This window comes from Macrobrachium rosenbergii, chromosome 18 (genome assembly GCF_040412425.1).
Source record: "Macrobrachium rosenbergii isolate ZJJX-2024 chromosome 18, ASM4041242v1, whole genome shotgun sequence".
Classification (NCBI taxonomy): Eukaryota; Metazoa; Arthropoda; class Malacostraca; order Decapoda; family Palaemonidae; genus Macrobrachium; species Macrobrachium rosenbergii.
In genome coordinates this window covers 13,524,234-13,536,635 of record NC_089758.1, presented here as the reverse complement: position 1 = coordinate 13,536,635, position 12,402 = coordinate 13,524,234, and the positions used below count along the sequence as shown (strand labels likewise).

General features: G+C 35.6%; 1 protein-coding gene across 4 annotated transcripts in view; it reads right to left on the bottom strand.

Annotated features, from left to right (window-relative positions):
• The window catches only part of LOC136848134 (extracellular matrix organizing protein FRAS1-like), a 362,812-nt gene that overhangs the window by 56,944 nt on the left and 293,466 nt on the right, over positions 1 to 12,402 (bottom strand). For 3 of the 4 annotated variants that reach the window (XM_067120399.1, XM_067120401.1, XM_067120400.1), the window contains exons 5-18: positions 11,398 to 11,557; positions 10,633 to 10,850; positions 10,107 to 10,266; positions 9,512 to 9,618; positions 8,754 to 8,873; positions 7,887 to 8,239; positions 6,250 to 6,459; positions 5,872 to 6,023; positions 4,374 to 4,560; positions 3,555 to 3,670; positions 3,119 to 3,265; positions 2,627 to 2,782; positions 1,743 to 1,987; positions 170 to 491 (exon numbers count right to left, since the gene is read on the bottom strand). In XM_067120399.1, the coding sequence (XP_066976500.1) occupies positions 170 to 491; positions 1,743 to 1,987; positions 2,627 to 2,782; positions 3,119 to 3,265; positions 3,555 to 3,670; positions 4,374 to 4,560; positions 5,872 to 6,023; positions 6,250 to 6,459; positions 7,887 to 8,239; positions 8,754 to 8,873; positions 9,512 to 9,618; positions 10,107 to 10,266; positions 10,633 to 10,850; positions 11,398 to 11,557 (2,653 nt within the window). Of the gene's footprint in view, positions 1 to 169; positions 492 to 1,742; positions 1,988 to 2,626; positions 2,783 to 3,118; positions 3,266 to 3,554; positions 3,671 to 4,373; positions 4,561 to 5,871; positions 6,024 to 6,249; positions 6,460 to 7,882; positions 8,240 to 8,753; positions 8,874 to 9,511; positions 9,619 to 10,106; positions 10,267 to 10,632; positions 10,851 to 11,397; positions 11,558 to 12,402 lie in introns of all 4 variants that reach the window. The other variant, XM_067120402.1, reaches the window with a different exon arrangement.

Genomic DNA, 12,402 nt, shown 5'->3' with positions numbered 1-12,402 from the left:
AATTATGCAGGGAACACCCACCATTATAACAGCAATGGCGCTGGAAGGCCAGCTGCTTTCTTTCACTAAAAGGACTTTGTTCACTAAAAGGACTTTGTTGCATTTGTTTCCCAACATTTTAAACATGAACAATTTCTAAAAAATAGGGGGCTTTATTTTAACTACAGACCTGGAGAGCACAGCGTGACACAACTATTGCCCTCTTGAAATGCATTGTCTGCACATGACAGGCAATCAGTCTCTTTGGGTCCAAGGCAATGCTTGCAGGCCCAGTGACATTCATGACATTCTCCACCTTTGGAGGCATCACTGTAGAACATCTGAGGACATCTGCTGACACACTTTCCATACAACAAATGGAGGTTCGATGGGCAGGTGATACAAGTAGTGCCATCATGGGAACAGATATCACAGTCACCTTCGCACTCACTGCAAGAGCTATTCATCCCAAAGTAAAAACCTTTAGGGCATTCATCTACCACACACAACCCCTGCATTGAAAGAACAAACAGAATACTATACAGCATATGAAACTCAAGTTGAATAAATAAAAGAGTGGGCAAGTCAAATTAAACAAGACACTTTTTCCAAAATTTGATGTGGCAAATAACTTTCCACTTTCATAATGTTGAATTACCCGGTATGTATGTGGGTTATAACCTCATTCAATACAGAAGCTAAACCTAGCATATCAGAGAATCCGGTGGCAACTTTAATAAATAAATAACACTATGACTTTAGCCCACCAGACTATATATTACAGATAATTAAATGCCTCTGCGATAAGCCCTTGACCTTTAAAAAGTCTAAGATTATCTTACTCACAGCAACTATAAACATTACAGCACTCTGAGGCAAAATAATATCATACAGCGAAAAAACGCAAAGAAAAACAGAGTACTGTACGGTATACAGTATTGTTACAGTCATCATACAACTAGCATAAAAAACACGAGTCTGTAGATAACTCTCACTAGTCTTGTACTGGTGTCTGTAATATTTTGATGAATCAAAAAGCGTACACAAAACCTATAGAAAGCCATACCTGATATGATTTGATAATTTAACTGCTTCAGCAAAAATTACACTTTGATAGGTATGAATTCCATGAGATCTCTTCTACCATTGAAATGTGCAGAACTTCTGCAGAGGCCTTGGAGAATCATGAGAGTCTAATGACTAAATCTACTCTTAGGAAATTAACAGCACAATTTTACTGAGTTTGTAACATCACTTCAGCTACTAAAACTTCATACAGAACTTATCAAACTTACTGAATAATGTTCTCACATATTTATTGCTATGCAGTGCATTACTGAAGTGGTTATTGCTCTTAAGTAAACTGTAAGTCACAGACTTTGGGTTATCCTTTCTTTTCCTTATTAGGAACCTCAAATCATGTGGACCAAAATTATGTGATGGTTTTTGCAGTTATTACAACTGGACAGAAAAGACATTTTTAGTCTCTAGGGCTGTTGTAAAATATCAAGTTTTACTACTTTATTTTCAGAGTTAAAATTTCACAGTTAAACAGTTAGTTAATTTCCTGGTGTATGATTTAATATTTAAAAGAAATATGCTGGCAATTCCCAGAAAAACTTGCAATGAAAGCGAAGAAATTCTGTTCAAAATTAACTGTAAAATAACAATTCAAGTGTAAAAGATATACAGTATATATAATACAATACTGTATATGCTAGTTCTTGTCCAGAACAATGATAAATGAAATTTAACAAACTCACCATGGAGTTCAAGTGGTACCCTTCACTGCATGTCAGACAATTATCAAGATGAGGCCCACTGCATGATTCACAGCTGGGATGGCAAAGCATACATCTGCTCACATACTCATTGAAGTAGAAACCATGACTACAATCTATAACACACTGATCACCTTCTGGAATTTTTTTTTCTGCTTTGCACTTCATACAACTGGTGATGGAAGTTCTGTGATCCATGGCACAAGCATTACATGTCTTGTGGCAAGCTGTAAGTTTAAAAAAATTGTAGAGTCAATCATACTTAGGAAATTTTTAGCTCTAAATAGCAAGTCCTTAACTATCATATTTGGGTGTTAATTTTCAAAATAGAAATTTACCTAAGTGCAGTAATTACATTAAAAGTGACACTACCAAAACCACTGTTCTGACATTCAGAAAATCATCATCGCAGCTAAACTTAGCTGTTCTTCAATCAATATGGAGGAAGTTGGGCTTGAGATTCTAAACAACTAGCACAATAACATAATAGAGACTTATGATTCACTATCCAATATCTCTCATAATTTTACAAAAATTCTCATTTCATTACACTCACTTAAAGACAAACAACCCTTAGAAAATTTTCATTTAAAAATTCTAAAATATTTTGATACCCTTGAAAAGGGTATATGAAATAAGTTCTTGGGATACTGCAGTTACCATTCAAATCCAGGTTATGCTGAAGCCCTTTCATTTAATAACAAGTCCTTGGTTGACAGTACAGTACTTCACAACAACAACAATCATCTACAATGTATACTAAATAAATTGAATTCCTTAAGGGTAGTGTGGAAACTGCTGTGCAGTCAGTCATAGCATAATTTTACAGTTTTCCCAAGGAACCTTAACAAGAGTAGACTGCTTACCTTGACAAGTGTTATCCGATGACAAGTAGTGCCTAAGATAACATTTTGTAAGACATTCTGATTTTGCTCCTCGCTTATGAAGTGTGGCACCCTTGTTACATGAGAGACAGTCGGTGTGTTCTGGTCCTGAGCAACTCAGACATCTTGGATCACAAGCTAAAAGAGAATTAAGAAGCTAAATACGTACTGAAATGCTCTTACATAACCCTTTAAAATACTGTTAAAACACATACAATAAACAAAGTTCATGCAGTTTGAAGTGCAATTCATATCTGAAACCATTTCTACAAATACAGAACAAAGTTTGGCAAATGGTAAAAACCCATAATGCCATTGTTATACTGTAATGTATTCACACATGTACAGTATATTACCAATTAGTAGACTTCATTTTTATTCTGCAGATAATTTCCTTTTATTAAATATTATGTCAATCTATTTTGACTATTTTTTAAGCATAAGAAGGAAGGGAAAAGATGATGCTTCACTTACGTAAACACACAACCCCATCCTGATGCATAAAGTATCCCTCCTTGCATTCTTGGACACATTCCTGATCCTGCAGTAACCAGCCATCTTCACACACCTGGCATGAAGTTGGATGTGATATATGCCACGAAGTGCAACCCTCTGGAGCACCTAAAGAATGGCAGTATTACACTTATTCAACAACGTTTTCCAGATAACTTAACTACACACTGTATTCATATTATCAGCAACATACTGTAACAGCATGAAGCAATAAAAGAATGATCAACATCTGTACTTCAAAACTTGCTAGAACTTTATAGAAAAAATTTTCACATATTTCACACATACTGTATTGACAAATGGGATAATGGATGACAGGTATTTTTTCCAGTGTAACCTTCTATAATGAATTGTGCATTATCCTGATTATGGCAAAGCAAACTTAAGTCATACTTACTCATACATATATTGTCCAGTAATTGATAGTTAGGAGGGCAGGTATCTTGACACATCCCAGCAGTTCCACTGTTCCTCATAACAACAACCTGGTCTAGGGTAGAACAAGCCACACACCTGAAATTAGAAATAAGACACACTAACATACTGGAATCAAGGTGAATGTGGCTTCAAGCAACAACAAACCTTTCTCTAGTAATACATCATCCTGCACCAAAGTACAATAAGTATTATTATTAAGTAGCTTTACTACACCGCTAAGAGTACAATATGCAACTTGCTTTAACCTCACCAGTACTTCGCTGTTGCAAAACTTATTAAAATATCAGTCTTTAGCCAACCATGTGACAGAATACCTGAATACCTTTCAGGTATTCTGTTACAAAAGTAGGTTGTCAAGTTATTCACATTGTATTCTATAAAAATAGGTTAAGTTATTCATGTTGTTCACTAATGTAATCAACCATTCCCCTGATTAACTGTTTTCTAAAGATTCATTCAATAGGCAGCATATTGCTCTAACTTCTTCAAAATAAAATACTTATGTATTATACATACTTTCCTTTCACTGCCATTACCAACATCTTTTCCATACAGAATCCTGTAATATGTGATCAAACAAATATTTTTTCTCTAAAATAATGGTACTCATACTGTTTGAGCTGGCATTCATTATCTTAATTTTTTACTGCAATGATCCTCATGGGATAAGGATGACCTTTTGAATGTGCCTAACACCAGGAAATAGAGATCAAATGCTTTTAATACTGTAGTCTGAATAAATTTAGTACAAAAAAACCAATGAATATAAAATGCTTACTTATCAGCTTCTGGTCCAACACATTCAGTGCACGAATTATGACATGGATGGCAAGCCCCTTCTTTCATAAAGGTATTTCTGGGGCAAATGCTTACACAAGATGAATCATTCTTGAGGAGATAATGAGGACAAGATGTACAAGAAGCCACACCAGCACTGTGACATGTGGTACAAGTATGATGGCACCCTGAAATGTAAATTTAATTAATGATTAGATTAAAACTGCTGAATTATGATTCTCTAACCATCCAGCTTTCCTTGAACATTTACATTTAAGCAAAAGTATCTGAGTGTAAACAGCTTTACCTTTGTAAAATTACTCTGAAAATGACTGCTACAAGAGGGAAGACATCTTGCCCTAACAAAATTTGATAAAACTCCTTTTTTTCAGAGTTACTGAATGATGTCCTATAACTTCTGTGCAGCTGCCACATGTACATTCTTGCCTTTCCTCTCTGTCACCCATTAATTTTCATATTTTCCTCAACCGGTAAAAGTGCGACATACCTACAACCTAACTAGTGTCCTTCTGTTTCAAAAAGTTCTGACTTACTGCATGTTAAAATGCATGTTAAAAATGGACCTTGAGTTAAAAAACAAAATAAAAATCACTGGTTTTATAGTTCTAAAGTATCAATGAGCCTCTGGGGAGTAGTCTGCCAGCCTATCTCACCACTGCTTTTAATTACAACTTACTCACACTGTATTTACTCTTTCATAGCTTGCTCATCACAAGGTTGCCTCTGATGAGGTTTTAGTATTGCTTGATTGAACAAGGCTCTCCAACTAAAGGTTGTCATTTTATATTTCTCATCAAATACAAGACTTTTGAAGTTGCTTTTTATATTCATCATCAAATACAAGAGTATGTCTTACTTTAGTTTTCAAACTCCTCAAGCATATCTGTGGAGTGAATGAGGAACACATCAAGTCAATGATAGGTCCAACAAAATTAGTTTTAGTCAATATGCAATAATGTCTGGGGTATCTTGACATGATCAGAAAGCTTAGTTCCATTGCTTTTCAGATATATCACCTTTTTTTATGAAATAACAACTCATGTTGCAGATCTGGTTCTTGCTGCTTTCCTATGGAAACTGACTGATAACTTATGAAAAACAATTGTTTCGTGGAGGTTAGGCTCATTCCTTATGTATTAGTTACACTGAATTTTAGAAATAATTAAGATACATTATTCAGCAGTTTTTATTTGCAAATTAAAATATTCAGCAGTTTTTATTTGCAAATTAAAATAGACTATTGAGCTGTTAGCATGAAAATACGACAGTACTGTACAAAAGTAATGTTTGTAAGATACAATCTAAAATGACAGTGAAGAAGAAATTTACAAAAATGAAGAAGAAACATTTGGATTGATGATTTCTTAAGAAAAAGCTGCAAGTCATATAATTTTCAGTGACAATGGGAGGATGGAAAGGGAGAAATAAAATTGAAATTAAATAAATTATAAAGACTTCCTTGTAACTGAAACACTTACTCAAGCAAATACTGTCCGGCCCACGATATGTTCCAGGAGAACAGTCTTCTACACAATGACCATCCAAAAGCCAAAGATCAGCAGCACATCGTAAACACTCGCCAACACCACACTCCTGGCAATTTTCCTCACACATCTCACAAGATCTACCCCTGAATAAAAGAGATAATTAGTTCGCAGGTTAAATTCATCTTCTAAGCTACTGTCACAATGCTATGCCACTATTGCTTTCTCATTTCTTAATGCTGATACTGTACTCTGATGTTGGCCCATGATATGCAATCAAAATAGATAGAAAAATTCCATCTTCGTAGAAAAACAAAATATCAGATAAAGCATGTCAGTTCCCCACATATTTTGTGAACTTCACTTTCTCACCTTGCATAAAATCCTACTGGACATGCATCAACGCAAGTTCCAGACAGAAGGAAAGCTTTGTCCGGGCAAACTTGGCATTGATCTGGCTTCGGCCCTGAACACTCACTACAGGACTCATGGCATGGCAAACACAGAGATTCTTTAGCAAAGAATCCTTTCCCACAGTCTTCAACACATTCCCCTTCGCGAAGAAATACTTCTGGGTGGCACCTGTAACATAACAACTTTAAATTCTCAAGCTACATTACGCATTAGGCTACGAAAATACTATCAGTTACAGTAGGATACCAGAAGTTAGTACAGTATGCTATATAAAATATAGCAGTGTCATAAAACACATGTCAAATACCACCCAGATGACTATATCAGAGAAAGAAAGCTTTACCAGTGTAAAGTAAGACCGTAAATTTTCATATGAAACAATTGTATGGAGTACATTCAAATGATAAGACCTGATTATAGAAAGTGCAACATTAGTAACCCGATTTCTAATTCTGGTGATCTGACTGGGTAGAAAATGAGATACCTCACTGAAGTAGGGGTCTCATTAAAAGACAAATAAATGTGAAGGAACATGAGGTTTCTCATTCTTAAAACAAACCTTAAGTTTTGTACACAAAACATTGCCTTACAAAACCTCATACTTCAGTCATGCTTCAGTGTGAAGTGGAAAACTCACCCACCTTAAACCAATGCATGACGTTCTGTAAGGAATGAGTTCGTTCTTGGATGAATACAAAGTGATTAAGTTTAATGACAAAATATTGTAGCAGCGTTTTTGAAAAGCCACATGATTCATGAATGTATAACATGCACATTTATAAATCCTGTGCCTTTTCAAAAAAGCTATGGTACTACGACATTTTGTCATTATCAGTCAAGATACAGCATTTCAAGACAATTCTTACACTTTTTATGAACATCATGTATTTAATATACCTCATATGCAGTAATATACTTAATTATTAATATACTGTACACGAAAAATAATACATTATTTACATGTTTAAACATCAGCATTAAGAAGATGGTAAAGATATTCAATGTAAGGCATCTACATTAATACACTTTAAGATTTCGACAAGATAAACTGTGAAAATATCTGGAAAATGTTGAAACACCTTTTACATTTGAAAATTTTTTTAGGCCCATTAATCCTCATTAAAATAGGAGTACAGCATGTAGTCCTTTTTTTAAAACTTTTCATAAAAGAAATAAAGATTATAAATAAATTTTATGTACCATACATTTTTCTAAGCTGAATTATAATGGCAAATAAAATGACAATAAAGTACTGTACTACTGTGAGTTGTACTACATAACTTTACAAACAATCCAACTTTAATAAATTACCACTGATTACGAAAAACTGGGTAAAAACAAAAGAATCAAAACTTGAAATATATAAATTCTGAGAGCTTAAACATTAAAAATACTGAAAATTCAGGTGCTAGTTAATTACTTTCTGATAAACAATGTATCTACCGTCTTTCAAAATGAAAAGTATCAGATTTCTGGTCAATATTAAAACACGGAGATGAACTACTAACAACCACTTGAAACCCAGAACAATCCAGTAAGACATAGCACTCAGATAACATATCAGTATTTTACAGAAAAAGAAACTGTTTACCTACTTAGTACAGTGGAACTGTGTGGCTTGAGAACAAGAAGCACAAGACGGGTGGCAAGGACTGCATTCCCCACTTTCAATAAACGTGCCCTCCTCACAAGTGTCGACACACCTTCCATTCATTAAGTAGTAACCCTTCTTGCACGAATCACAGGTTGCAACGCTTCTATCTGTATCGCAGGTGAGACACATCGATGGGCAACCAACTGGCTGACACTCATGACAACAGTCCCTGGAATTCTGGTGTACAGGAGCCATTCCCAGTGGACAAGGTGCACAGTTGGGAATGTAACAAGTAGCTTTGCCTGAAGAACATGAGCAAACCTGACAGTCCTCAGCACTCCAGACTTCGCCATCCTATCGAGAAAAAAATACACGTAAAATTTGATCATCGTACACATTTCTCCCAAAAGAAATGCATACAGAAAAGTGTTATGAATCTCTACGCACATAAAAAAAGCTTGTATGGATTTTGGGCATCACCAAGTTTACTTTTCAAATAAACAAGGTGTAGCCCACATGCTATCAATATTCTTCAGTATCGCTGGAGACTTTATGCTGATTCTCACTACGCAACAAAAATCCCAAATCACTGTAGAAGTGGCGAAAGAAATAATCTAACAAAAACGTCATCAAACATGACATCATACATTTTATAATTCTGTCTGGATAACATTATTTTTACGCGTTTCCACTGAAAATTATTGACGTTTTTCAGTTTTTAAAAAATTTCCAATCTTCCCTTTATTTCCATATTTGAATAACTATGCCTCTCTTAATGAAGAAAGCAGATTCCATTTGCTTCAGGTTGCAGGTGAACTGTAGAATCTGACAGCCTCAAAAGCTAGGACATTTTGCTCGAAATACTGACCTTCTTAAATTTTCCTTCATAAAAACACAAGGTGTTATCAAGAATGCATTCTGAACAGCAAGCTCCTGCGGGAGTCGTGAGCACTTCATTGGGCCCGCAATCTGCTCGATCACACACAATCTGAAGTAAGAGATTAGCTTCGTGAAAGCTTTCTTGTTTAAGACCATGTGAGAGGACATTCATCAAGAAAAAGAAGATCGAGGTATTCTACAAATTTCCCAGTTCATACAAGTCATGAAGCACACTGTGAACTTTCATTTTTAACCTATAGCCATAACTTGTTTCGACCTTAAAAAGAAACTCTAAATCCAATATGTTCCCATTTAAAAACAAAACAGCCCCAAAGTATGTTGCATAATGAATAATAATTTCCAGTATAATAAATACTATATTTTAGCCTAATAGATCAAGGTACTAAATCAAACAGCCCCAAAATATGTTGCATAATGAATAATAATTTCCAGTATAATAAATACTATATTTTAGCCTAATAGATCAAGGTACTAAATCAAATCCTGAAGGAAGTAATTTGTACTTACACATGCTGTTTCTGTCATTTATTTGATCAGACTTGAAATCATCTGAACTTTGGAAAACGAAGGCAGCCAAATTCAAGAATAAATCCCTATTACATCTTAGCATCACCTGAATCAGCATACAAACACAGATAGTGGCTGCTTCCCATTGGAATTCTGACGAAGGCTAAGTACCGTAACTGATTGAATATAATCTACTGAACCTTGCTATTCAATGTTTACCTGATCACAAATTACTTCGCCTTCTCTACAAACACAATGTTCACACTCAGTTGAATTCCACAACGAGCCAGATGGCATCCGGACGTCATTTTCTAAAAGACACCAACCTGTAAAGTAATAAGCAGAACAGCACTTGAATTAAAACGTGAACGGTAGCTTACACTGTCTCCCAAGCATAGCACGAATTCACATTTCATATAGTTCCAATACTAAGCATGTTTTGGTGACACCGAGTATAATTCTGTAGGTCTTATTTGCTCAAGTCAGTTGGTGTCATGAATAAATATTGCGATGGTCTGGAAAGATTCACTTACACTGAATCGACCGTAGCATCTATGAACTATGAAAATGCAGTAAGTTTTCTAGTTAATAAAAACTGCATGGTAAGGCAAGAATAACATCAACAGTAAATAACAACAATTATAACTTCAACACGATGGTGTTGTCTGTACAGACTAATTAGATATCTAAAAGGTTGGAACTATAAAGATAGCATAAGCCTGGGACCTAACCTAAGAAATATATTTATCCCTAACCTAAGAAATACATTTATCTAAAAATAAAAATAAAATAAAAATCTTCTTGAAAAGCGCACCTTGCTTCTTTACACAAGAGGGGCAACAAGATCCTTCCTCCTGGTATAATCTTTCGTCGAATGAGCACTGCAGGGCTGGACACTCCATTTGGTAACATCGGATGTTTCCGTCAACGCATACGCAAGTCGAGCATTCGCTTTCTTGCCACTGTTCAGATGACTGGATGGAAAAATAATGAAGAAAATAGTTTTGTGAGTAACAGAGAAAATTCATTACAATCATTTCGACAAAAAAAATGAAGAGTATAGAATTACGACTTCTGTGTAATGTCACGAAGAATTACTATGCTCTGTACACATCCCTATTCAAAATAGCGTAAAAGGCACAAAGAAACAAACACACACACACACATATATATGTAAATATATATATAAATATATATATATATATATATATATATATATATATATATATATATATATATATATATATATATATATATATATATACTGGTCACATTACAACTCACTGTCATGCATTCCAGTCTTCAAAGGCATATATAAGCATCTCTTACTGACTACTTACCATGTACACTATGCCGTTTCGATGACAAGTCTTTCCCTGACAAGTAGGACAACAAGACCCTTCGCGAAGTTGCAGCGAAAAGTTCAAGGGACACTCGAGCAAAGGGCAGTCAGGGACGTAACACTGGACCCTACCATCACTGCACCGACAGTGGGAACAGGACGCTGGAGACCAGAAGCTCCCGTCTAAGTGAACTTCGCTGCCTACTTTACACGGTCCTGAAACCAGTGAACGAATCGAGTTATAATATTTGGCCAGTGAAAAGGTGATTAATATTGGAACAGAGATGAAAGTGAATACCGTTTGTTGGTATGGTTCAAGAGGAGGAGAGCCCATCGCATTGAAAAGGAAGACGAGACGGCAGGCCCCACTGGAAGATGGAAGACGAATTGGGAAACTAGAAATGCTGGCTATGCTGAATTAAACCAGTTGGAAGAAAAATAAGGGAAGTAAACAATGTTAGAGGCCAGAGATATTAATATTTGAATGAAATGACCCCGATATTAAGACGGGATGAAATGATGTCCTAACTAGAGGGGAAAGGCTCGTGGTATATGGAAACGATGTTGTTGATGGGGCTTACTATGACGGCGCAAACAACCTTAAAACTGAGAATTGTTTTTTCAGCGTTAAATAAATGAAACAGCGATTACAGCCATAAACAAGTGCACCTATATGCAATCAAGTACGTCTGCACACGAATGTATGCATCGTATCCATTTTTAATCATAATCCCAAGCTTAACAAATCAAACAAAGCACTCACGTCCAAGGGAGACACACTCGGGGCAACACTGCCCTTCCTGACGAAGGGCGACCTGGCCCTCCGAGCACTTAGGGTCGTCGCAATGTACGTGGCCGCAAGATACCGTTCCGTTGACACAACGACATTCCTCACAGCCCCCGGGAGACCACACCTCTCCGTCCTGAAGGAGGGACCAGACTTTTGAGTGAGGAAAGTGCTTGGATAAATAATAATAATAATAATAATAATAATAATAATAATAATAATAATAATAATAATAATAATAAAAGTTCCATAGACAGCTTGCTATGGTTCAAGGCTGCACCAAGAGCAAGAGCCCGTGCTGGTATAAGACCCGCGTTATCATCATCAAAAACAGCAACAGGTTGCTCTACTCCTATGAAAAGTAGAAACAGATAAAACTAATAATAAAAGAATAACGGCAAAACACAGAATTATTACATAGATAGACAGTAGATACCCAAATTCTCTCTCTCTCTCTCTCCCCCGAAGCTAAATGCTTTTAGCCTTACAACAAACAAACGTAAGCCATAAGACCAACTGAATTCTTGGCAATGAGACTAGTGCCCCAAGATCTTTATTTTCGCTTCGGTTAATGAAAATATGCGATTTAACTGACACATGATCCAAAATTCCTATCAAAAATGTCTCGTACATTTCAGTTTCAGAAAATGTCAGGGGGTAATGAAAGAAAAGATAGCTACATGAATTTAAATAGCATAAGTCGATTTGTAAAACCTTTCCATAACTATGCAATTACATCAATATGCAAAATATATGATTTGAATTCCTTTACATAAACGTCATGAAATATGCAAATGAAAACACATTTGAGACAGAAATATCATCCCCTTCTGCGTCAAATGTACGAAGTATTACAAAGTTATAAACCAATATGAAATAACACATGCTGGCCTCATTAAAGGCAGTATTAAATTTAAAACCTGAAATTAATAAGTAGCTAAAACTGAGTTTATACGAATACAGTTCCATTCAGCGTCAAAG